The following is a 26,775-nucleotide window of genomic DNA, read 5'->3' as shown; positions in this document are numbered from 1 at the left end:
AAACCGAATTATATTTAAATTTTTTATAAAAAAATATATATCCTTAATTTTTTATTTTACAAACATTTAAATCTCTAATAATTTAAAAATACAATTAAATCCCTATTAAAAAAAATTCTAACTCTAACCCCTTATCTTGCCCAAGCCCAAATTCAAGCCTAACGGTGAAATGGTGAAGTAATTTGCAGCCTCCTGGGATTCTCCCAAACTCACTCGATCATGCTCAAACCTGGAAAGAAGGGATGTTCTCGGTAATACAATTCATCAATTCCCAGATTCAAAGTCGCAATCTTTCAAGAATTTACAGGAACTTACAGTAGGTAAAGTGGCTGCTAATCTTGAAAGCCCCAGGTCTGTGATGACTCACTGCAGTGCTGATAGAGTTATGTTGAGAAGGCATTCCTCAAGCCAAGTTCTTCCTTCTGGAAGTAAGAGACTCTGGTGGAAGATGTTTCTCTGGAGCCATAGGAACATACATAGACCTATTTCAAGCAAATCAACACAAGTGAATCCTGGTGTGGCTGTAACGCACAATCCATACGGGTACTCTTCCGACACCCTTGACCGAAGCACAAGCAGTCACCAGGAAATGTGGAATGGTAAGTAGTATTGTATTCCATTCATTACGATTAATCACACGAAACCTTACCAGTTACCAATTACGAACGTGAGTGTGATTCAGAAGAGAGACGAGAGGATATTTCGGTTGAGTAAGAACAAGGCTTCTTCGAAATCTGCAGCTGATACAAGATTTGAGTTCTGATTCTCTCATTTTAAGGCTCTTCAGGTAATTTAATTTAATTTTTATTTTTTCCTTATTCTTCCATTTACGTTGATAAATGCTAATGCAATAGTGTGTGAAGTAGAGTTCTGTTTTTGTTTTTTTTTTTTTCAGGTTAGCTTAATACGCTTCGTATGTTCGCAATTGTTGATTCGCGGTGATGAACTGATTATGCGTTTGGTGCGGAATTTGCAATGCAAGCCTCAGAATCTTAGATCCTACTATTGTAATTTAGAAACAGCGAAAACTAGTGCTTTATTTGTTGAATTTTATCAAAGAAGAGGAAATTTATTATGTGAAGAAGTTTAGTATTTTGGAAATGGATGATAATTAATTAAGGTGAACTAAAGTGAAGTTGTTCTGTTTAGCTATAATATAGAATCCTTGAGACTTGAATGTTTTATCAAATGCAAGGGTGTTCTAAGAGGCGGCGCAGAGGTGGCAGTGAAGCGAATATCACAAGAGAATGACGGCGTGAGAGAGTTCCTAGCAGAAATTTCAAGCCTTGGAAGATTGAAGCAGAGAAACTTGGTTGCTCTGAGAGGATGGTGCAAGAAAGACATGGGAAATTTCTTGTTAGTTTATGAATACATGGATAATGGGAGTTTGGATAAGAGAGTGTTTTGAGATGAGAGCATGATGCTGAACTGTGAAGAGAGAATAAGAAATATCAAAGGTGTGGCCTTTGCTGTGTTGTATTTGCATGAAGGTTGGGAAGAACAAGTTCTGCATAGGGACATCAAAGCCAGCAATGTGTTACTTGATAAGGATATGAATGGAAAGCTTGGAGACTTTGGATTAGCAAGAATGCATAGCCATCGCCAAGTTGCTAGCACAACAAAGTTGGTTGGAACAGTTGGTTACATGGCTCCAGAAGTGATCAAGACCGGACAAGCCTCGACTCGCACGGATGTGTACATGTTTGGAATCTTGATTTTAGAGGTCATGTGTGGAAGGAGGCCTATGGAAGAAGGTAAGCCACCTCTTGTGGAGTTTGTGTGGGGACCAATGGTTAAAGGGGAACTAATGAATGCACTTGATGAGAGGTTAAGTGCTAAAGGAGACTTCAATCTGCAACAAGTTGAGAAGGTTCTTCAGTTGGGATTGTTGTGTGCATACCCTGAACCAAAATCAAGACCAAACATGAGACAAGTTGTGAGTATTTTAGAAGGGAACAATGAGGGAGGAGAAGAATCAGAGAATGAGAATGCGGATACTTGTTTGCTTCTAAAGTTGAAATCCGAGGATATTTTTTCTGAGTATTCTAATTATTTTAGCTATTCACACCCAACATTTGAAGATATTCGCCAGTCTAATACTTCTTCAATGTCTCTTACTTGGTCTAAATCTGTAGTTGAGGGTAGATGAATCTTTTCCCATCAATGCAATTATGGAGATGATGTGTTTAGGTGATGAATTTTTTGATCCATTTTATCACATTATATGATTGATGTAAATAATGTATCAGAGCATAAATGAATTGATGAACATATGATTGTGATCTAGTAATTCTTTTTAAACTCCTTGATTATATTATTGAGGACATTTTCATAGAAGAAATCCGGCTGTCAATTTTTTTCATATTACATGATGAGGAATGTTTAGCCTTTCTTTCGTTAACGTAAAGAAGCAAAATAAGCACAATGTTTTATTTATTTATTTATTTATTTTTATGATGTCTTAAGATTGCTGTTAGGTGAAAATTTTTGCTTAGTCTGCACCTAATAAGCTAAAGAAAAGAAAGATACACATTACATAACCAAGAAAAAGAAAACGTGATCATTCATCATTCATTCAACTTGAGATTTGTCAACAAACTACTCATATATAAACCTTAGACAAGTATTATATCAATTTCTAGTTTTTCTATGGTCTTCATTGTATTTTGTTTTCTCTTGAATGACAATACGTAAATTAATTATTATTTTTTTTTAAAAGTCTTATTATCTAGTCCATGTCAAATGGTTTAAATATCAGAAGGCCACATTCCATAATATTGAATGACTACAGTAACATGTTAAAAGTAAGCAAAGATGATTTATCTTTAACTTCTAAAGTAGTTGTAATCAAGGGGGGAAATGTTTAAATCACCAAAACTATACTCTGTCCAAATTTTGCTGCTAAAAAAGTTGTATGTTGATTTTAGAATTGTTTTCAATAGTAATTCAGTGTGCGGGGAAATAAAGGAAATAGATGGTTCTGTTAATAATAACAAATGTTGATTCTCTTGTTTGTAGGTACCCAAGGGATGGGAAGCTCTTTGTTAATGTTGTTTCGGTAGAAAGTGGTAAAGCTATTGCAAAGTCAAGCAAGGTGCTGGTGCAAAATGGGAGTTGTCAGTGGTCAGATAAACACATTGAAATTATAAACACATATAAAGACATAAAAAAGTTAATTACAATTAAAGACTTTGTTGGCATTATCCATTGAAGCTGTACTCTCTGATTTTTTACAATGAAGCAAAGCTACAGATTTGTACTTGATTGATTCTCCTATACATATCTCTAAATGTATTTACACAGCATGACTCAAAACCACGACGAAACAAAGCCTCCTTCTAAGCAATGGGTTTGTCAAAAAGCTTAACATCCATGTTCACATTCTAATACTTCTTTCCTCCTATTTGCTATCATAAACCAGGTTCATGAGCCCAAAAAGCATCTGAATCCGGACAAAAGAGAGAAAAATCGTGGATTTCTCTATTTGCTATGTGCCAATTGACAAAGCGAGCTTGTATCGACTTGAACAGAAAAAGGATGACCGGAAAAAGACAGCATTTATCATCTTCCCTGCAAGATCATATCCAAACTTGAAAACAAGGACCAACATAAAATATACTAGAAGCAAAGCAGAAAGCCCATCTAAAAGCAGTTTCTCAAAGGAATAAATAAATGGAGTTATTAAAATTTTTCTTTTTTCATCACAAAGACAGTGCTTTATCTGTGATAACTCAAAACTCCAGGAACAGAAAATTATGAGGGGCATCCAGCAGTTATTGGCAAGTGGTGGGCTACTGGAAAGAAATAGATAGAAGCTACAAACCCAAATTACCTAAAGTGGATGGGACCTTGGAAATTTGGCATCTCAAGTATTGCTCTATGTTAAAATGTCTATAGTGGACAAATGAAGATGGCACCAATTTACTCAGACCATGCTTACATCAGTACTGTCATAAGCTTACATCTTAGGATTATGCTTTATCTATTAGAACATGTTGTTCATTGGAACCTATATAAATTTTGAAAAACCATCCTTCTTTTCCAGAACAAAAAATAAAGCATACTCAAAGTTGTTAGCTATTTTCATTTTTTTTAGTAGATAACATTCTCTCGGTGAAGGTTCTTTACTTGTAGAAAACAACAAATTAAATGCACACAAATTGAGGATTCACCCAAAATTCAAGAATTATGAACATAGAAATCCTATAGGTGTTGACAAAACAACAAAATCAATGTGCTAATGAATTGTAAGTTGAACAAGCATCAAAATATAGCCAAAAGTGCCTCATCCAAGAACAGTGTGCCTAACATTTTCACAATTTAATCTTTATAGTAGATACAACACATAAATAAAATGCAAAACATTACATAGGCATTCAATCAAGCATGTGGTGTGCAATGCAGAAATTCAGCATAATCAAGCAATTTTCAGCGGAATTCAACCCATAATAGCCATAATCCAACACTTGCAACTTAACAAAGATCTACTAAACTAATCCTAACCTATCTTAACCACTTAAATCCACTAACAACATGCAAATTCTAACTAACTAACTAATTAAAGAAAATAGACTAGAAAGCAGAGCAAAGAGAGAACCTGAGGTGATGACTAAGGTTCTTGAAGCAGAGAAACGGGAAAAGAATGCAGTGATGACTAGGAGCGTGACCCTTTGACCGAGCCCCTGTCTCGACAGGGCAAGCGCCGGCGCCTCCTGGAAGAGAGTGTCCTCACTGCCACTGAGGAAGGCGTGTATCAGCCCTAGGCCAAAGAGACTAGGGCTGCCTATGGGGCCATGCTTAGTGTCATTCAACAGCATCTTGGCCAGCAGCCTCTCAGCATTGTTCGCGGCGCGGCTGATGAGATTCTTGCAGTGCTCAAGAATGATGCTGTTAAGAATGATGCTCAAGAATGATGCTTAGTGTCATTCAAAAGCTCTACCTTCTTGTTTGACCAATCTTAATTTATTTCTCTGTAATCTATAACTATTGCTGCTGAGTAACTACCTAATTGGATAATACTTGAAATTCACAGAGGGCTGACATTAACTTTGAAAGCTCCACCATTACTCTTGATCAGGTAATGCTATTAGATACTGCATTTTTTCTCTAGCCTAATTAATCGGATTTGAATATTTGTCTGATTTTTCCAAGTTCAAATTACTTTCTTCCTTGCATTCACAGTTGATGCATGTATTCCAGAAAAACTATAATCTTCTGTTGGGCATCTTCAATCCAGAGGGATGGTTGGAAATCACGTATCCTAAGATCATATCATGGACAAACTAAAGGGCCGTGAAACACGCTTGTTTTTCTCTGTCTTTTATTCTATCATTGATGAAAATTCTTGTTGTTTCTTATTTCAATCTTTCTCATAGATATGTTGATGACACCATGAGGATTGGAAGGGACAACAAGGGTAATATCTTTGTGCTGGAAAAAATTGAAGATAGAAGTCGTAATCCTCAAGGTTAAGTAGTATTTTATTTACGATAAATGTTGGGGTGACAATTCTTAAAAACTCATACTTTGACTCATCACTACATCATCATAAGATAGAGTGTGGAACTTGCTTTGATGGTGGGTTCACTCTTCATCCATCCTTTAGTGAATGAATAAGGAGTTAAAGATGAGTTTAAAAAGGTTATGTCGTCTTAACATAACTCGATAGGTTTGAGTTAGACATGTATATTTTTATTAATCCATTTTTAAGTATTTTGTCCCCTTTTTTTTCTTGATAGAAACTAGGGGTGAAAATTTGTGATATGTTGATTATAACTACTGTTGCATTGCGAGTATTAGTACTCACTAATGGTAAAGTAATTTTACCAAATGCATTTTTTGTAGCTTATGCATATTAAAAGTTACTTTTATTTTGATTTACCAAACATAGCTAATACAAATCTTGAAAAGTTGAAGTTTTATCAAATCGGGCCATAACTGACTCATCTAGACATCTACTGGACAAGACTTGGTTGTTATAGTTTATTCATAGATTTTCTTTTTCCTGTGTTGTTTTTTTTCCTATATTTGAAGGCTTTTGAGTGTGGTTTATTATGATCTTTGCTTCATGCTTTGTTTAGTTATTTACTTTTTTATGCTTCAACTGCGTTTTGAATAAGTGGTCCCTGAGTAAAATCTTTTGGACAGCCTTGTACTCCCTACAAAGTTAAAATTTGGAGTCCAAACTGCGAAACATTCCCTAACTTATACAGAGGTTTCGTGCAGGAAGAGGCGAAACACCAAGAACCAAAGGACAAGGTGGCAGCGATGGCGATGGTGAGGAGGCAAAGGATGTTGGAATGCGAAAAGGAAAACATGGAGAAGAAGCCCTTCATGGACATACAAACTGAGACCAAGAGATTCAGGCAAACAACACTTGATTTGATTTTCATTTTTAGCATTCAGCAACAATCGTTACAAATCAGTAACAAGTAATCCCTAATCACAATAAACGTGAAATCAATAAAGCTAAACAAAAATTTCAGTAATGATTTGATTTCTATTTTTAGCAGCAGCAAGAAAATTTCAACAAAAGCTTCAGGAATTAAAAAAAGAGCAACAGCACAAAATCAATTATTTGATTTTCCATTAACCCAGTCACAGTTTCACATTCAAAAATCAACAACAGGGCATAAAAGGAAGAGAAGAACCGAAGTGAAGGCAGTGCCGCTAACCTTCGACGACGACATGGACGGTGCCCGGCGAGACGACAGCGAGTGGCGACACAGCGGCGAGCTGCTCCAAGTTCGAGAGAATCCAGGGAGGACGGGGACAGGGGGAAGGAGAACGCCGAACTACGAGAGAGGAAGCAGAGGCGCCGACAGCACGGACGGCGGCGGCACCGCGGCAGAACGGTTGCAGGGAGAACTTAGGGTTTTGGTGGGGTGAGTTTGGAAGGTGCTATGGGTTCAGACTTCAGGTGATAGTGATATATGATTCACGTATTGGGGAAATGGGTGGGTGCTAGGGGAAATGGGTGGGTGTTACTTGTTAGGGGGAAGGGGTGGGTTTGGAAAGTGGATCAGACCATTTTTTTAAGTCGGTTTTTGATTGAACCGGTTAGACCGGTCGATCTGACCGAATTTTAGAATATTGAAATTGGTTTTATTTTGGTTAATTAAAAAATTTTAAAAAAATCGATTCACTAAAAACGTCCAATAATATGACGACACGTAGGTGTTTTTATAAAAAGACATTTTCTGCAACTTTACGGGAGTATCCCCAATGTTAAATGTATGTTCCCTCCGAAGCGCGTGTCACATGATGAATAATATTCATCAATTCAATAGGTCATGGAACAATCCTAAATAATGATGTGAAAAAATTAGTTGTTTGACAATAAGCAAGAAGCATGATGCAGTTAAAATTAGAAATTGAATTTTATAAAGAAGCACGTATCTTGACCTAAAATAGTACACCAAATAGGAAAACATTTTCAGTACAAAAATATCTCAAGAGAGGGTTTTGATTTTTCTCTTCGGAAATATAAATAGATGTCTCCCCCATATCTGAGCAAGGTAGTTTATGTAATAATACTGACCCCTGCACGTAGAGTTGGTGAAGCAAAAAATATCAGATAGGGGTGGACCAATGCTTTGAGCCACTGGGACAATAACTGGAGAGAATAAAGGGACAGCTGAACTTGTATCCTATAACAATGGGCAAAAGCTAGTCAATGAATATTAATAAGAAGGTGGCTTCTATGGTGGCACGGAATTAGGTGGTTAAGGATGAATGATATTTTACTGACAAATGACGTGACGACAGGTGGCATGATGAAATATACAGGTGGAGTGTTTAAACGTGAATTTAACCAAGAGATTTAAGTTTAAATACAATAACTATGCAAAGTTTACTGCGTGGTTAGTTTTAGAATTTTGTATGCCAAAAATGTTTTCTTCAACTTGGGCCGCTAACTAGGTGGACAACAACTTTTGAAAAACAAGTTACTAGGTCTATTAAAATAAGTTGGAAAAAAAAAAAGGATAAAGCACTAAATTAATCTTCTATGTTTGGGCATAATCCTATTTTAGTTCCTAAGATTTAAAATATTCTATTTGAATTAAAAAATGTTTTATTTAGCTTCAATATAGTCTCACCGTGAGGTTAAAGTTAAATAATTAACAGAAGGTCCTACATGACAATAATAAAAGAACAAGGTCGATAATTTAAAAAACAAGTACAACCTCCAGAAGCACAAAATTAATTGTGGATGCATCAATACATTTATTTATCATTCTTCTTATAATTTAAATGAAATATTTTCTATAAAATTAAGGAGAATGATAAATAAATATATAAAAGTATCCACGGTTGATTTTGTGCCTTTGGAGCTTGTATTTATTCTCCAGATTATCGACCTTGTTCTTGTACTACTGTCATGTTGAATATTTCGTTAATTATTTAACTTTGACCTTACGGTGGGATTAAAGTTAAATGAAACTTTTTTTGATTTAAATAGAACACTTTAAATGATAAGGACTAAAACAGAATTACGTCCAAATGTAAGAAATCAATTTAATATTTTATCTAAAACAAATAAAGTTGGTGTTTGACAATGAAATGTAAACTAAGATGGAGGGTTTGGAAAAAATAACAAGAAACAAGTAATCAGTTATTGTTATGGAGATGTCTAAGTTACTGCTATTTGTTTTGGTGATAAAATTAATAATATTAATCCCCTGTAATATTTAAATATCCGGAAAAAATAGCTATATTTATGACACCAGAAATATTAAATAGTAGAATTTTTAACGTTGAGAAAATTAAAAATATAAGTTACGAGTTTAGGTTTTTGTTGTATTTTTTTTAACTCTACAGAAGTTTAAATCGTAATAAATAAAATAAAACCAATCAAATTTATAAAAACTATGGATAAAATCGTAAAAGAATCATGATAATGTGAGTAGTATTTCTTTTTTTTCTGTAACTAAATTAATTTATTTAATAAGTTGTTTTTAGAAATAATATATTTAAAAAAATTGCAGTCTAAATATTTAAATCAAAATAAAAAATTATTTTTTTTTAAAATAAAAATTATTTAATTTTATTTTATACATATTATTTAAGAAATCTGTCAATAATGTGAGATAGCGGCATTTAATTATCTTAACAAGACCCAATTTATAAAAGTCATTATAATAACAATATCATATTGGGTTTAATTTTTTTCCAAGACCCTATAAATAGAATGATCAATAGGCTTTGAGTATTCATATTCTTATGAGAAAATAAGAAAACACAAATTGATTTTGACAAAATGATTATTAATAGTGCGTCAAAAATTTTTTTTTTTTGCATTCTTTTCGTGGCTTTATTTTTTATTTCAGATACCGAAATTTATTTTACTTTTTTTTATAATTCATTTTATAATGAGTAAAAATATTTAAAAACAACTTTATAATTATAAAAGTTACGATATTATATTATAAAATTTTTTATTTTAAGTATTTAAACAATTAAATACAGATACATAAACAATTGTACTTAACTAAATTAATATAAAATATATTTAAATATTATATTAGTCTATCAATTTTGTTAGTTATTGCAGACGGAAGCAGTACCAATAAGAGGTTGGATCATTACGATAAAACAACATCATGTGATACTGGATTTTGTGTATTTTATGTATCATACTTAATCACTTTTAACGTTGGGAGTGTAATCCCACACGTGGTTGCTGCTGCCATAGTGATGATTAAGTGAAGTGCTCTTCACCTTAAGTTTGATCATATATATGTATTTTGAATGAATACATCCTTTCATGTATTTTTTGATAAAACTAAACAAGTGGAGAATCAATAAAATAAAAAATTATTAAAGTTTTTTTTCTTTAATACGATATATGATTTATTATTATAAAATTAAGTCTTATTACTCTTTTTGTCCAAAATAAACTTTTATTTTTAAATTTAATTTTATCTAAAATAATTAGTTCACTCTTTTATTAGAGATTTTATTAAATAGAAAGAAAGAATATAATTTGAATAAAAAATTACTCGAATCAAGTAAATCAAATAATACTCTATTTAGTTATTTGAGTAAATTTTTATTTGATAATTAGTTTGATTTTTAAATCTTAAAGTAATCTCTAAAATTGAGCCTGTGTACTAAAGTACTTATAGGTTCTAATTGCACTATATTATGGTCTCTAAAATTGAATTTTAAGCATTATATTATACTCTAGACCCTTTTTAGTTGTGATTCAGTAATTGAAGCGATGATCTTGCACTATTACTATAATGGTGGAGACTCTGAAACAATGTCATTTTGTATTTGGTGCATAATGAATATAAAGATCCTCTATAATGAATATAAAAATCCTCCAAATTCCATGAAAATGGGGATACGCCGCCACAAATAAATGCAATCGGAATGAATAACTAGAATAAGAAAGTGTCTCATATAATTGACCTAGAATAAGAAAGGAAAAGTTGATGTATTTTTTGTGATGAAGTATGATGCTAAAGAAAGGTATTTACTCTTTTGAATTTGGATTGATTTTGGACAAAAGACAAATGCATTGAGCCACAAGAGGAGGGAAGGCCACATGTTCACTATCTGTAACAGGGTCGCCTTCAGAACCCATGTTATTTTGAATGATGCCCGACACAGAGGTCGAGTCGAAGTTAATGTCATAGACATCTTTAGGATATGGGATTGTCCAACAAACATCTTCTCCATCGGGAGATTAGCCAGTTAGAGTTGAAATTTTTATTAGGATCGAATCCAAGCAAAGGGGCAGTGCAGAAAAGGTCATAAGTAGAAAGTCGAAAAGCAAATACTATACCCAGAAACTTCCATAAAAATTAGTAAGTTGAAGAAAGTTTCAACAGCTATGTCAAAAAAGATGAGCTCGACTGTTTTGGAGGTGTGGTTCTAAAGACTTAACTAACAAACTAACTAGCCTTGATTTTTTGTAAAGAAGGTGTTCAGGAGGAGAAGGAAAGGAAGAAGAAATCGACTTAACTTGTTCTAAGGTGGAAAGTGGACCTAGGACTGAATATGTGACATTGGAGACTTGAAATTAAAGTAGTACCTGGCTACCCCAGGTGGTTTCTACATTTGGATTAGGAGCTCTTGAAGTTCCATCATCATTATAAAATTGTGACATGCTGGTCACCAGAGATGGAGGACCTATGACGTAAACATCGTCATCACCCTCCTGGAATGAAGAAGCGGGAGTAGCAGAGATTCCACCTGGAGCAGTAGTAGTAACTCTAACAGTAGAGAAAGAGGCAAATGCCATGGTTGTTCCTGCAGTAGAGGTAGAAATAAAAATGTTGGTGGTAGTAGTTACATCTATAGTAGTGGATGAAGATGAGGTAGCCGTAACGGCCAAAGTACTACTAGAGTGAAGACCAAATTGAGTAGCCATGAAAATAAAATTTTCAAATGAAGAAGGATTTACAAGAAAATGTGAGAAAAAACTTTTGCAAAAGATGAAGAATTTTTTAGAAGTGTTGGCTGAAAAATGAGAATAATGAACAATGATAAAGACAGCGGAATATAAAAGGGTTTGAATCAATAAAGGCCCACTAAAGCCCAATAGAAATGTGTTAAGAATTTTAAAAATGCGCGAATTGTTTTATCTTCTTATAACCATCTTTCAAAATTTGAAAATTTAAAAGAAGCACGTGATTCAGTAAAATCTATCGTGCCATACTTTGAAACAATTAAGTTTTAAGAGAAAATTTGGGAAGGATTCTTTGAAATCGAAGAAGTTTTATTTGATGATGAAGTTAAATATTGCTTTCTTTGGTCAAAAGCCTTCTGGTGCTCCTTCTCCCATCTGAATTCTTTTCCCTACATCAATTTCAATTGAGGAGTAAATGTTTTCATTTTCTCAGATAAATTTGAAATGAAGCGTCGAAAAAAATTTACTTTACGTAAGAAAGACTGTAGTTTTTTCTTATTTCGAGGAGAAGACGAGTCGAAAATAGCTTGGCATTTATTGGTGTCGACGGCCACTCCTTTTTTTTGCACAATGAATCCCAGAAATTTTTTTTGCAGATACACCAAAAACACATTTTAATGGGTTTATCTTAAGTCAATAATATCTCATCCGTTGAAAAGCCATCTCTAAATTACACAAATGAACTTGATTCGGCTCTGATTTAACTACCACATCATCGATACGAATTTTCATAAACTTACTAATAAAGTCATGGAAGATCGAGTTCATCGCTCTCTAGTAAGTAGCTCCAGCATTTTTCAATCCAAATGGCATAACTAACCATTCATAAGTGCCAATGGTTCCAGGGCATCGAAAGGCTGTCTTTGACATCTATAAAGCTCAAAAGTTCGCTTTCTGCGGCAGAGTCAATCAACATCTCTGCGATTGACATGTGATACTCGTCTTTTGGTATAGCCTTACTCAAATCCCTGAAATCAATACAAACTCTTAACTTTCTATTTTTCTTAATAATAAGAAAAATATTAGTAATCTATTAAACTTACCTAGCTGTAGAAATGAACCCAGCTTTGAACAAACATTTGGCTTCCTCCTTGAGCTTCATCATAATTTTCGGAGCAAAACGTCTAGGAACTTGCTTAATTGGTTGAACATTTTCAATAAGAAGGAGCTTATGTTCAACTAAAGATCTTTGCAAACCAGGCATCTCCTCATACTACCAAGCAAAATAATCTTGGTATTTTTTCAAGACCTCAATCAAGTCTTTTTTGAATTCAAGATCTAGACATCGACTAATGTAAGTCACTCGCTCTTTTTTATCAATCTCGACTTCGTCAAGAGAATCTTGTACTTCAACCTTTTTATTATGAAAATCTTCAGAAATTAAATTGGACCTTTCAAGCTCTAAGGGGTTGAGGTCATATATACAGTCTACACGTTTTTTCATGCACTTCTTCTTCTCGGCCATGTAGGCTGAGAGTCGAGACCATTAGCTCTCTGATATGGAAAAATTAATTCTGCATAACTACCGGCAAGTATACTAGATCGTATCAAGTAATAAAATTCACTTAGAGTGAAGTCAATCCCACGAGGATTAAAGGATTAAGCAATCAATAGTTAGTTGATTCTTCTAGTTAGACAGTTCATATTGGAGTGATGAGTAACAAGAAATGTAAATGACATAAATTTAAAGTGCAAGAAAATAAAGTGCTGGAAAATAAATTGCAAGGAAATGTAAAGTATGGGAAAGTAAAGTGCAAGAAAGAAAAGTACAAGAAAGTAAACAACTAGAAGTAAAAAAATAAAAGAAAATTGGGATCAAGAGATATTGCTCTCTTAAGATCAACAATTCTCATCTCTTCAATCATACAATCATTGATATCTTGGCAAATCATAAGTAATCAAACCCTAATCTCTTGGTGATTTGATTTCTCTTAACTTGATCAATTGCCAATCTCTTGATCTAATTGGTCGTGAGAAGAGATGAAGTTCAATTTCTGATTCATAGGCCACACAATTTCATGAGTCAAGTATTGGGAAGGTTATATGTCATGTACCAATTCCAAACCCAATTTCATAACCATTGTGAGAAAGAACTTCAAGCACAATTCTATGTTCCCTCTCTCGAGGCTCACATAGAATCCAAGTTAGATTCAATTTCTTTCTCAAGATAATTGAACCCTTGTGATGAAGAACGAAGATTCTTTCTAAAGAAACAATAAAAGAATAATTGAAGATGAAGAATGAAAATAAATCAACCCATTAAATTGCAATGGAGCTCTCTCTCCCAATGAAAAGAGTTAGTAATTCATAACAAAATATTTACAAAAGTGGGTGATGAAAGAAAATAGAAGAGAAGAGAAATGTGAGTGAGAAGAGAAGGTCCGAAGACCCCTCCCAGTGGAATCTGTTTCCAGCCAAGAGTTTCCTCTTCTTGAAGTGTGAAACTAAGGCTTATTTATAAGCTAACCTAAATTGCAAATTCAAATAAAATTCAAAACAAATTATAATCAAATAAAAATTAACTAATTATAGATGATTCTTGTGGTCTTGATTGATTGGTACTTGTGGGCTTGCTTTTTTGAAGTTTGATTGGACTTGGAATGAATTTGAACAAAGATGAGGCTTCCAGGGGTCACTTGGGCATTATTGGCACCAACGCCTTCAGTTTTCAGTGTTGCCAACGCCATATAATTTTTGCCAGAAAGTGTTCATGTGCGTACGCATGCTCATTCATGCTTACGCACAATTGCAACAAATCCCCTTTGTGCATACGCTCTCTGCCTCTCGCATACGCATACCTGCCTGATTTCTCATTGTGCATACGCATGAAAGGGTGTGCGTATGCATGAATACAAAATTTTTAACTCTATTTATCACGAACGTTATCGAGGATAACGCCTTCATAAGCCTGGCGTTGCCAATGCCTTCATAAGCCTTGCTCTTTGGCCTTGATGTTAAGAGAAGGAAGGTGTTGCTAGCTCAAAAATCAAGTTGCCATCTCCTTCTTTGTTGAGGGAAGCAAGGCGTTATTAATGCCCAGGGCCAAGTTGCCAACGCCTTCATTGTCTTTTAATGTTGAAAGAAGGAAGGCGTTGCTAAGGCCAAGATTAAGTTGCCAACGCCTTCATTGTTGAGGGAAGGAAGGCGTTGCTAACACCTAGGACCAAGTTGCCAACGCCTTCTTTATGCTTGATTTTCAATCTTCATGTTGAGAAAAGGAAGGCGTTGCTAACACCACAATTAAGTTGCCAACGCCTTTGTTTTCTTTGTTGAGTGTTTATGGGGCTTAAAGATGCCTATTGTTTGAGCTTCAATTTCGTGCCCACCATACACTATTATACATCGTTGGAAAGCTCTGAATGTCAGCTTTCTAACACAACTAGAAGAACATCATTTGGACCTCTGTAAATCAAATATGATTCTTTGAAGAGGACAAGGTCAGGCTGCCAGGGGTCGCTAGCGTTATTGTGAACAACGCCTTTGTATTTTGGCGTTGCCAACGCCAGCTTCTGAAGCTCCAAATGAATGTCAACTCCATACTATTATATATCGTTGGAAAGCTTTGGATGTCTCCTTTTCAATTCCTTTAGAAGCACATCATTTGAAGCTCTAGATCTCAAGTTATACTCCATGCAAGGTGAAGAGGTCAGCTGGCCTTACTACAGGTTGATGCTATGTTCATCTTTGCACTTTTGGAATAAGTTTTGTCCCTCAGATTTAGTGTCCATTATGTAGTGTCATATATGGTTAGAAAAATCTTGATTCCTACTTTCCAATACCACTAGAATCACTTCATTTGGAGTTTTGTAGCTCAAGTTATCATTGATGGAGTATGAGGGGTCAAGGTTGCAAATCCTTTTGAATTCTTCTTTGTAGTTGGCGCCGGCCAAGGCAACGCCTTTGTATCTTGGCATTGCCAACGCCATCTTCACTCCTGCTTCATGGGTCATGGGCCACACTCTTCAAAGTGTATCCAAGCTTCAAAGCGTGTCCAAAAACTTCTCTTTTCTTCTTTTGAGCTTGTTTTGTGCTTTTTGCTTCTTTTTCTACCATTTTCTACAAAATTAATCAATTCAAAGAGATCAAAGCAATATATGACTTAAGCACAAAACATTCCATAATTAAACTTTATTTATTAATCTTTTATATGAAAGACATAGAAAAATATAACATGATCATGCATCACTCTCCATTCAAGTGGACATGACGGCCAAGTTCTCTTTGGCCTTAGGGATGAATTCCATACCACGAGCCCCTACATAGCAACCTTTGATAAGAGTGGGGTCAAAGGTGCTCATATAAACATCCAATGGTCAGACACAAGTATGATATTTTTTGAAGCTGACATTTATTTGCTAGACATAACAGAGGCTATCATCAGCTTCAATTTCTTCGATTCTTCCATCTTCATTCCATAGCACTAACTTCTGATTCAAAGTCGAGGGAATTGTCCTTACACTATGGATCCAATCTCTTCTCAAAAGCATATTAAAGGTTGCCTTGGTAGGCACTACTATGAACATTGTTGGTCGTTCAATGCTTCCGACTTTAACCCTGAGGGAGATCATTCCTTGAGTGGTTGTTGACTTACCATTGAATCCAATAACAGCCAAATTTGTCTTAATCAAATTTTTGACTGTTTTATGGAATAATAAGAGCATACTTTCAGGTAGCAAATTAATTGCTTCTCCTCCATCGATCAAGATGCGATTAATCATCAATCCTTCAACTTTTGCCTTAATATGCAATAGTCGAAGATGATCTTTAGTGATCTCATCAGGCCTTTCAAATAGCCCCTCCTTGATCTTGCCATTTTTGACAAATCGATATTTATCTCCTAGAATTATGTCATTACAGTCTCCTTCAAAACAACTCCAATTTCATTACCTATTTTAAAATAATTACGAATATTTTATTTTTTTAATTATTTTCTAATTTTATTTATTATTCGTTTTCAATCAATTATATTAATATGCAAATAAATTAAATTAAATATGATAATACTTGTACTAATCAACATAACATTTTAGTTTGAGATTAACTTATGTTTAATTTAGTATTATTTTCTGCAAAAGGTGATTATTAGACCGAAAAACAAATATATTAGACCAAAATACTTTTTTAAAATACTAAGAAGCAAATAAATGATATTGAAAAATCCTCGAAAAAAAGAGTGAAATGTAAAATAATAGAAACAAACACAATAAAAATTTATCCAATATTTAAGTGCATTATCTTCAAACTCTTCCAAAATGATAATTTTTATCTATTTTTTTAATTCTTTTCTTTATCTTAGTCTAAGGTGTTAGCTATTGTAATGAGCATATAAATTTATCCATTCTTTAACTAAGAAGGATTACAGCATTTTAAATATCTTTTGTTAAAATATTTGAGATCAACACAAATTCAAGATAATATTTGACTAAAAGAACTAATATATTAGAATAAATAACGTAACCATCTAATAATTATATTTTCTTTGAAAATATTACAGTTGCCTACAACGATGACAAATTTATTGGTCCAAAATAATGTACAATATTTTTTTCTATTTCAAGATAGATAATAAAACTTTTACTAAAAGAAAATATGATACAATTTATACTTATCCTTTATGTATAAGCACCATTGTATATAATTACTCATGATCTCTATAAAAGAGAGGTAAGCTAAAAAGATAAAGAAAAAAACACACAACTACCCTCGTCGATGTTATTTCATCACTCAATTTTTCAAATCAGAAATAAAATTAAGCACATAAGAAATATAATTTAAACATTGAAAAACTTAACATATGAAGAGTTATAATAAATTAACTTGTATGACATAAAAATGATAAAATTTAAGATAAAAATTATAAAAGCTTAAATAAATAAGAACAAAATAAAAGAAAGAGAAGAGACATAGAGTGGAATAACGAATAATAATATTTTATAGTTTATAGAAAAATCATAGAATAGAAATGATGCATCATAGAAAAAAAAGTTTTATCAAAAGAAGAGCAACTACTGAAAAAAAAAAAAAAGAGATTCTCTTCTAGCATATATGGCTTTTTACAACGAATAAATTATGAAATAAAGAAAGAGCTAAAATAAAAAAAAAGGAATAAAATTATATTGATTAATAAATTAAAAAATATTTATGATCATATAATTGATGGTGGACATATAACTCTTAGACAATAAATTACAAAAAAATATTAATAAAAATATTAGGTTTGATATTAAAATAATAAAAGAAATATAAAAAATAATAAAAATCTAAAATTTAAAATAAAATGTTTAATATAAAGGAAGAAAATAAAGAGAAATTTTTAGTAAACAATAACTCTACATTAACATGACAATGAATTGAATTAAATAATATATATTTAAATTAATTAAATTAAATAATTTATAAAATAAATTAACTATAATTATTTAGCCTGGTAAAATAAGTTAAATAAATAAAAAGATCTTATAAATATGTCAAGTAAAAATTATAATACTCTTATAAATCATTAATCAAAATACATATAACAAAAAAATTAATACAAATTTAAAAATATTAATTCATTTATTTCAGTCAAATCAAATAAGTAATTAGTTATAATTGATGTGGGCAAATATAATATTAAATAATTTTATATTTATCTTAATCAAATCAAATAAATGATTAATTAAAACACTTTTAAAAATCATTAATCAAAATACATAAGACTAAAAAATTAATACAAATTAAAATAAAACTAATTTATTTCAGTCAAATTAAATAATTAATATAATTGATTAATTATAGTTAATGCGGTCAAACAAAATATTTAATAATTTTATATTTATTTCAATCAAATTAAATAAATTAAAAGGCACCCTCAATATGTCATGTCAATTATGCTATTAATTAAAAAAATTGATTTTAATAATATATAATAAATAATTTATAGATAGATAATAAATTATATTCATCTGATATTTACAAGAAAAATGGAATTTAGCAACGATTTTTATACGGATTAGCGGCTATTTTAAATTGCTACAAAACGAATTACCGGCGCTTCGAGAAATAGGGCAAGGGGGAAGGCTGCCAAGGACGACACCGGGACGGATGGTTGGGGCGGCCGCCGCCGACGTCACGGACGTGCACGGAGGAAGGAGAAGACTTGGACGACCCCTTTCACTTTACCTTCGCGCGCAGAAGCTACACGGCGGAGGGAGGAGACCAGTGACGAGGAAGAATGATGACACAGACGTAGTGGTTGGAACTGGCGGAGGGAAGAGTCACGACGGCGAGAGAAGGAGACCAGTGATTGGCGCCGTTGCTCTGCTGGAGTTCGCGCGAAAAGGGTGAAGGTTAATGACGCCGAAATATTTTGGTTGGGGTATTTTAATGAAACAAACCCCGCCCCTTTCCTAAGGTTATTTGCTGCGGTTGGGGCCCAAAACAGCCACCAAATCAAATCAATTGAAACAGAGCCTGATTACGCAACAAGAATCGCAGCAATTCAGTCGATTTGTAGCGTTTTGGAAAAACGCCGACAATTTTCCACTGCTAAATTCCATTTCTCTTGTAGTGGATCAATAATATATACATATATATTGTCAAGCCAATTTGTTTAATTAGTTATTTTTAGAAGTAATATATTAATTAAAGATATTGAAATTTAAATATTTAAATAAAAAAAGAAACATTTATAATTTTTCAAAGATAACAATTTTTTAAACTTTATTTTATAATAATAGGTAAAAAGAATATGCAAATAAAGACCCAAATTATTATTGTCATCATAATAAAAATTTCATATTAGGTTTATTATATATATGAGAGAGAGATAGAGAGAGAGGGTCAATCGATTTAATTGTTTGATAAAAAATTTAATACATTAATCAAATCAACAAAATATTTATGAGTAGATAACAAAAAGATCTATCAACCATAAGAGTGACAGAAAAATTTATCTACAGTACAAAATAATTGAATTTGTAAAAACTAAGACAGAATTTTTAGCACAAGATTTTGCCCATAGTAAAAGCAACTAGTTTTATAAAATTTAAGAATAAAATTGTAAAAGAATCATTATAATATGAGTAATACTTCTTCTTCTTTAACTAAACCAATTTATTTAATAAGTTGTTCTTAGAAATAATATGTTTAATTAAAAAAATTGCAGTCTAAATATTTAAATCAAAATAAAAAAATTAAATTTTTTTCAAAAATAAGAATTATTTAATTTTATTTTATATATATTAAGTAAGAAATCTGTCAGTAATAATGTGAGATAATGACATTTAATTATCTTTATAAAATCCAATTTATTATTGTCATTATAATAACAATATCATATTGGGTTTAATTTTTTTTCCAAAAGCCTATAAATAGACTTATCAGTATGCTCGATTATTCATATTCTTTCAAGAAAACACAAATTGATTTTGACAAAATGGCTACTAATAGTGCGTCAAAGTTTTTCTTTTGCATTATTTTCGTGGCTTTATTTTTTATTTCAGGTAACGAAATTTATCTTACTTTTTTTTCATAATTCATTTTGTAATGAGTAAAAATACTTGGAAGCAACTTTTTAATTATAAAAGTGACGATATTATATTATAAAATTTTTTATTTTAAGTATTTAAACAATTAAATACAAATACATAAATGATTATACTTAATTAAATGAATATAAAATATATTTAAATATTATATTAATCTATCAGTTTTGTTAATTATTGCAGACGCAAGCAGCAGTGTCAATAGGAGGTTGAATCATTGCAATAAAGATATATCATGTGATACTGGACATTGTCAAATTGTATGTATCATACTTGATCACTTTCAACGTTGGGAGTGTAATCCCACAAGTGGTTGCTGCTGCCATAGTGATAGTTAACTCAAGTGCTCTTCACCTTATATTTGCTCATATATATGTATTTTGAATGAACACATCTTTTTATATATTTTTTGATAAAAATAAACAAGTGGAGGATCAATAAAATAAAAAATTATTAAAGTTTTTTACTTTAGTACGATATATGATTAATTATTATAAAATTAAATTTTATTACTCTTTTTGTCCAAAATAAATTTTTATTTTTAAATTCAATTTTATCTAAAATAATTAGTTCACTCTTTTATTAGAGATTTTATTAAATGAAAAGAAAGAATATAATTTGAATAAAAAATTACTCGAATAAAGTAAATAATATAAGACTCTATTTGCGTATCTGATAATTAATTTAATTTTTAAATCCTTTAAATAATCTCTAAAATTGAACCTGTGCACTCACTACAAAAAAAAGAGTTTAAAATGGCATTGACATTACGGCGGTTTTAAAGAACCGCCGTAATACCCGGTTATTATGGCATTTTTGGTTGCTGCCATAATTAACTTTGTGTTTGCTGGCGGTTCTGGGTGATTATGGTGGTTTTGAACCGCCGTTTTCACACATATATAAAACAAAAGAATTGCAACCCTAGCCTTAAACGAAACACAGTATAACGGTGCTCTCGATCTTCCTTCTCTCTCCCTTCGCTCTCGATCTCCGACAACGCCGTTCTTCCCTCTCGGCTTCTCCTCTCTCCACCGGTTACGATTTCTCTAGGTACTTCTCCCTCTCCGCCAGTTACTAATTTGTTTCTCTGCAGCTCCCTCTCAAGTTCTCTAGGTACCTCTCCCTCTCCGCCAGTTACTGATTTCTTCGTTTTTGGGGGTTTTTGTTTCTCTGTAGCTCCACGATTGGAGCTTGTGTTGAAGTATTCCATTGACGTTGGTGTGGGGGTGATTGACGCCGATCGGGTCTTGTGTTCAACTAGTCGACGATATCAGATCTTGGATTGACGGTAACTTCACTTTCTCTTTCCTTATGTATTTACTTTGATGCATGTGTCAATGGTTCAATTGCTGCCACTCTTATTATTGTTTTGGATTTTGCTAGTTAATTCATCCTACTATTTCTTAATATAGTGAATTGATAAATGAGTTCAGACTGAATAAGCTTAGTGAAGTAGGGCTCTATTCTGTGATTCTGTTCATAATATCTATCACTTTAGTTAATTATTTCCTGAGATTATCCTGAATAAGCTTAGTGAAGTAGGGCTCTGCGTTCTTATTGCTTGAGATTATCCTGAAAAAATAGATCATTAACTCTTCTTCTTGAATGATGTTGGGGCTGGAGTTTTTCTTTATTTGGTTTTTGGTTTCCTCTGCTCCTATACTTTGTTCCTGGCATTCTGCTTGGGAAATTTCTGAGCAACTTATTGGTCAGGGTTATGATATTTGGTAAATATGCTTCTTAAGTTTTTTTCCTTATTTTCCTGATGATGGATAGTTTATGTGCTAAGTTTATTCCTGGTTGATTTAAGTGGTTCTTACTTCGTGTGCCTGATTATTGTCATGTTCTTTTGTTTCATTGTGATTTCTCTTGGGATATTGTGGAGTATTGTGTAGATTTCTCATTGTTGTGTTGGTTTTAAACTTCAACTCCTTTATGATTTGGGTCAATTTTTCGGGTTAGATTCTTTGGATTAATCATGTGTTAACATTGTGATTTTTAATTGGGTTATGGCCAAAATTGATGAAATTGTAATTTCTGATGATCATTTCCTGCTCCTTGATTGTGCCTGTCATATTGTTTCTGGACTTTCCTTGCATCTAAATGTTAGTAGAGCTGTTTAAATATATGCTGGAACATCAATGTCATCCTAATTTGTTGCTGCATATACTGATGGGTTACTGTGTTGCTGGAACTTATTTGTTTATTTGTGTCAATGTCCAAATTAGATTTTTCATGTACCTGCCAGTAGTATAATTGCAGCTTCAATTTTATGTTTTAAGCTGTGTAGCCCACCCAGGTCCCATCATGCTGTGGATTACTAATTTTTAGTATTACAGTTCAACCAGTTCTTGATTTGGATGTGTTTATGTAACATTTAACTTTTTTGAACCGGCTGAGTTGTTACAAGTTGGATTCTTTTTATCCTCTTAGTTCTATTGAAAATGTGAATTTTTTCTATCTGCTCCACACTGCTGTGTCTTCAATTTCAATCAGGTATGGTTTGTGTTGCAGAAGGTCATGGTTGAAGAGCCTCCAAGACATGTTCATTCATTAGTTGAGACTTGAGTGCTAAAACAAGAAAGAAACAATTAGGCTTTGATTTTTTCATTTTTATTTTTTCCCCCTCTTTCAGTGTCATCTTCTCTCACTGAACTCTTGTAGCTTACTATTGGTGTCTGAGTCAAATTATTTTTGGATTGCTCAGATTAATCAGAAGAGTATGTCTGAATTCAAATTCCAGACAATATATTCATTTTCAGTAGTCAATGTGCAAAATATAAAGTAGTGAAACTGAGTATCATGCTACAACTGACTAAACTGTTAAGTACTTCAATTTTTTGTCTCTTGAAATTTTTTTGGTAGAGAAATTAAGTTTTGAAATTTGGGAATTATACTTTTTTTACAAAAGTTTCTCTATTAAATTGTATAGGAGCTCATTGATTTAAACATTGTATAATGGAGCTTGTTAACTGGTAATTTCAATTATAAGATGAAAGATCACCTTATTACCAAGTTATAATTTTTGGTGTATGAATTTTACTCACAAAAGAGCCTCTTTCCCTCATCTCTTCAGGCTTTGCTTTTGCTTCTAGGTTTGAAGTTTCCTTATATGATCCTTCTCTACTTTGCAGTTTGCTGAACTGATACAGCCTATTGAGGAAAGGATACACATGTTAAAACTTTCATAAAGGTACAAAGGTAATGTTTTCCTTATGTTCTTACACATAATTTATCAAAAATAATCTCCTCTATTTCATGTACTTTTCTTACACAAATAAACAAATAAGTTTACTAGGTACATGAAAAATCTAATCTGTGTTGCAGTTTTTGAGCTTATTAACTAGTCAAAATTTGACATTGATTATAGTTGTTGCTGTTGCTCAATTGCAAACTGATTTTAATAACTCACTGCAACTTGAACGCTTTCAAATGACATATTGTAAAAAGAAAAAAAGAAAAAAGAAAAAACTAACTTATTTTAATAACTAGTCAATTTTAAAGTGCATTCTATTTATTTTGCCCTCTGTTTTATGACTTTTTTTCTACCTTTAGTTATTAGCTTATTACTCTCTGTCTCTATTTTGTTTAAGAATTTCTAGCTTTATCTTTTCTTTATCCCTCTTCTTTTTAAAGAAAAAAAAATCTTTTCTTTTGTTCTTTATTCGCCACTTGTTAGTAGTGGTGAGCGAATCTTCAATCTTCAATCTATTTCTTTTGTCTCTTCGTTTATATACGGTGTATTATTTTGATATTTTTTAATATAAATTAGAATTTATGTAGCATATGTTCATGCTATATTTTATTTTATTTTATTCTTTAGTCGCTCATTTACTCATTTATTTATACTCATTTGTCTATTTTAGATGAATACAAAGATAGTACACGCCTTCATTTATTAGCGAAGGATGTGCATAATTTGCCAGAAGGTTTGCGCATAGTTGTCAATTTTGATAAACATCATGCAGCAGTAGGAGAAGCAGCTGGACTCCTTGCAGGAGTTTGTGGACAATTGGCCACTGATTGTGTAGCATTTCCAATCAGTTTTGACAAGTGGTCAGACATTCCAGCAAGCTTTTTTGAAAATCAATTGAATATTTTTTTCCTAGTAAGAAGATTACTCAAACTCTAAAGCTTATTTCTTTGCAATTATTTAATTATATTTGCTGGTTAATATATATTCTTTATAATATTGAAGGCTCGATTTTGCTTCAAAGTGAGTGATAACTTGGCCAAACGATTTTTGCTCCAATCGCTTGGCAAAAAATGGAGGGAACATAGGATAAAGCTTTGGAATGATTTTTATGATCCAAGGTTGAGTAAAACCGAGATCATAAATAATGCACCAGAAGATATTGCTCCTGATCAATGGGCTTTATTCGTAGAATATCGTTTGAAGCCTGAAACTCAGGTAAGTAATTACTCTCCTAGTTAAATGTTGTCCTTTTTTACAGCCTTTGGAATATATATAATTGAATATGAACTAGTCAATGTTGTTGAAGAGTGATTTTGATTTCTGGGTGTCTCTAGAGTTTCTAGAGGTTCTGATCTTTATTTTTACAATTGAACTATTGGCTGCGGGGCAGTCTTAAATAGTGGTACAGTCTTTGTTTATTTTAGTCCTAAATTGCTGTGGTTAGTGCACATTTTTACCCTATTTAAGTCAGTTTTGAAAGATGATGGTTCTTGCGGTTAACATGCAGAAGTGAATATTGCTATAAATTTACATGCAGAAGTGAATGATGCATCCAATAGCTGGTCTAAACTCGTCTATATTATATGCTAGTTGTCCTCTGCAATTGAAGAGTGGTTGTTATCATAGTTTTTCGTGTGTATTCACTTCAGTTTTCCATTATTAACTAAACAAACTAATGTAATAATTGTGTCCAAATTTAACTTGCAGAAACTTTGTAAGAGGAATAAAAAAATTCGGCAAAAATAAATAATTCCTCATACTTCAGGTGCTAAATCAATTGCAAGAAGAAGGGCTGAATTGGTAATCAATTAATGCATGCATATCTAATCTATCTCAAATATAATGCATGCATCATCTCTTAATTTTCTGGATATCTAATCTAAGTTAGTAGGCTGCTATTTTTTTATCAAGTCTTTCTACTTTTCTTAAATTTTAGACGAAAGAGACGGGAAAAGAAGTTAATAGGGTTCAAATGTGGGACATCACTCACAAGAAAATAGATGAAAGTTATGTTAATGAAAAGGCTAAAGAAATAGCGGTAAGACTAAAGTGCAATAAGTAACTTGTTTGTATTTCTTTTTCTCTCTTTTTTATAAGATAATACTATTTTTGATTCTTTCTCTTTCTTTTTATATATGTAGGAGAAGATTGAAGTACATAGCAGCCAACAACCGATGGAATTAACTGTTAATTCTCCTCTTGATGCTCTTGGAGTAGTTTTTGGGAAAGAGCACCCTGGTCGTGTTCGAGGTTTAGGTATGGGAGCTGTTCCAATAATTGCTTTCAAGAACAACACTACAAGGATTAGTCAAATGAATTTAGGTTCTTCAAATGATGCTGGCACATCATCTACTTGTGGTCCAAATGTGCAAGAAGAGTTGGATACCGTTAAAGCGCAATTGCAAGCGCTAGTCTCCTATATAGCTTCTAAGGAAGGAGGTAAAATTCCAATACAATTGGCTGGAATGTTCCCTACTCAACAAATCTCACAGGTACAAATACAATTATCCTCTTTTTTTTCCTTTGCTTTATCTCCGTCAGTTTTTTTCTTAGGTTCATAGTTTCTTGTTGAATACAAATATGTTGAATATTGATATAGTTTCTTGTTGCTGCTTATGATATAATTAGTAGTGCTAGCTTATGCTAGAGTAATAGTAAACCCTTACATTGTTGAAATAGCAAATTAAACAAGAGCTAAAATGTATACAAATTAAGAGCAAGTAATAATAACCATATATATCCTACTGTGTTAGCTTCTCTCTGAACAATTTCAAGCAGATTATATATAATTAAGAAGATCAGATGAATGCATTGCATGATTGTCATCATTAATTTTCTTCTTAATTAATAACTAATTACCATGATAAGCCTTCACCAATAATACCAGTCCAATACACAATACCCAGTTGAATTGTTCCCAGCTTGTTGTTTGTTGTTTTGGTCAAGTTCAACACCAATAACTAATTACTGCCGCTGAAAGATGATGATGATGGTGATGCTTGATTTCTCCAAAAGGGAACAGAAGCCTCCCATTATTATGATTATCATTATTCTCTACTTGCCCACCATTACTTCCAAGCCCATCAACCAAAGAAAATTCAAGACTTGGCTTAATCTCTTGCATGGGAAACCCAGAAATGAAGAATTTGGCATTTGAATTTGGCATCAATGAAGAATCCCTTTTCTGTGCCCTGCATGGAGAAAATCTAAAGGATCAAAACTAAACCAGAAATCAATAAGTTGGAACAAAACTTTCTTGTTTTTTTACTATTCAAGTTGTCATGTGTACAAAAAAGGTTTTTAAAGTTGTGCTGAGTGCTGTTACTGAAAAAAAAAAGATTTAATTTTACTTTATACTATATTTTTTTAGTCTCTAAAGTTTGACAAATGTGTGTTCTTTTATATATGCCTTTTCTTATAAATTAAATCAGACTTATAATGTATATCAATATATGCCCTTTTCTTGCATTTCTTGTGCTCATAATAATTATATTTTTGCTATAGGGATTGGATCAGGAGAGTGAGATTCCATCACCAAAAGAGTTAGGAAGTAGGTCTTCTGGAGCAAGCAACAAGGAAGCATGACCATGCTTAATATGTTAAGACGTATATTAAGAATTATATGTTAAGACGTA

General features: G+C 32.4%; 2 protein-coding genes and 1 pseudogene across 3 annotated transcripts; all 3 read left to right on the top strand.

Moving 5' to 3' along the window:
* Positions 1–1,262: 1,262 nt before the first annotated feature.
* Positions 1,263–2,149, top strand: LOC148569967 (L-type lectin-domain containing receptor kinase VII.1 pseudogene; annotated as a pseudogene).
* A 2,842-nt stretch (positions 2,150–4,991) lies between these two features.
* On the top strand, positions 4,992–6,888 carry LOC107629940 (uncharacterized). Its single transcript, XM_088510047.1, has 3 exons — positions 4,992–5,467; positions 6,226–6,431; positions 6,516–6,888. The coding sequence occupies exons 2-3, from the start codon at positions 6,268–6,270 to the stop codon at positions 6,886–6,888; spliced, it is 537 nt and encodes a 178-aa protein (XP_088366173.1). The 5' UTR covers positions 4,992–5,467; positions 6,226–6,267.
* Positions 6,889–20,888: 14,000 nt separating this feature from the next.
* LOC107632684 (uncharacterized) lies at positions 20,889–26,725 on the top strand. 2 transcript variants are annotated; one of them, XM_088509698.1, is made up of 9 exons: positions 20,889–20,994; positions 21,121–21,232; positions 23,079–23,137; positions 23,811–24,052; positions 24,143–24,355; positions 24,848–24,940; positions 25,077–25,178; positions 25,282–25,632; positions 26,645–26,725. In XM_088509698.1, exons 7-9 carry the CDS (start codon positions 25,113–25,115, stop codon positions 26,723–26,725), a joined length of 498 nt encoding a protein of 165 aa, XP_088365824.1. In that variant the 5' UTR covers positions 20,889–20,994; positions 21,121–21,232; positions 23,079–23,137; positions 23,811–24,052; positions 24,143–24,355; positions 24,848–24,940; positions 25,077–25,112. The 2 variants fall into 2 exon arrangements, with proteins under 2 accessions (XP_088365824.1, XP_088365823.1); XM_088509697.1 differs by having other exon boundaries at positions 23,079–23,145.
* The last annotated feature ends 50 nt before the right edge of the window (positions 26,726–26,775 follow it).

This window comes from Arachis ipaensis, chromosome B3, assembly GCF_059453495.1.
Source record: "Arachis ipaensis isolate K30076 ecotype BB chromosome B3, ASM5945349v1, whole genome shotgun sequence".
In the NCBI taxonomy this organism is placed as follows: domain Eukaryota; kingdom Viridiplantae; phylum Streptophyta; class Magnoliopsida; order Fabales; family Fabaceae; genus Arachis; species Arachis ipaensis.
This window is presented reverse-complemented; position numbering and strand designations above follow the sequence as displayed.

What these genes read in the sequence shown, in the direction of transcription:
- LOC107629940 (XM_088510047.1), top strand. Translation starts at nt 6,268, where the DNA reads ATGGCGATGGTGAGGAGGCAAAGGATGTTGGAATGCGAAAAGGAAAAC. An exon ending in TCGTTACAAATCAGTAACAA is followed by an intron (nt 6,432 to 6,515) that starts GTAATCCCTAAT and finishes TTTTAGCAGCAG; the next exon opens with CAAGAAAATTTCAACAAAAG.
- LOC107632684 (XM_088509698.1), top strand. Translation starts at nt 25,113, where the DNA reads ATGTGGGACATCACTCACAAGAAAATAGATGAAAGTTATGTTAATGAA. An exon ending in AAAAGGCTAAAGAAATAGCG is followed by an intron (nt 25,179 to 25,281) that starts GTAAGACTAAAG and finishes TTATATATGTAG; the next exon opens with GAGAAGATTGAAGTACATAG. An exon ending in CTACTCAACAAATCTCACAG is followed by an intron (nt 25,633 to 26,644) that starts GTACAAATACAA and finishes TTTTTGCTATAG; the next exon opens with GGATTGGATCAGGAGAGTGA.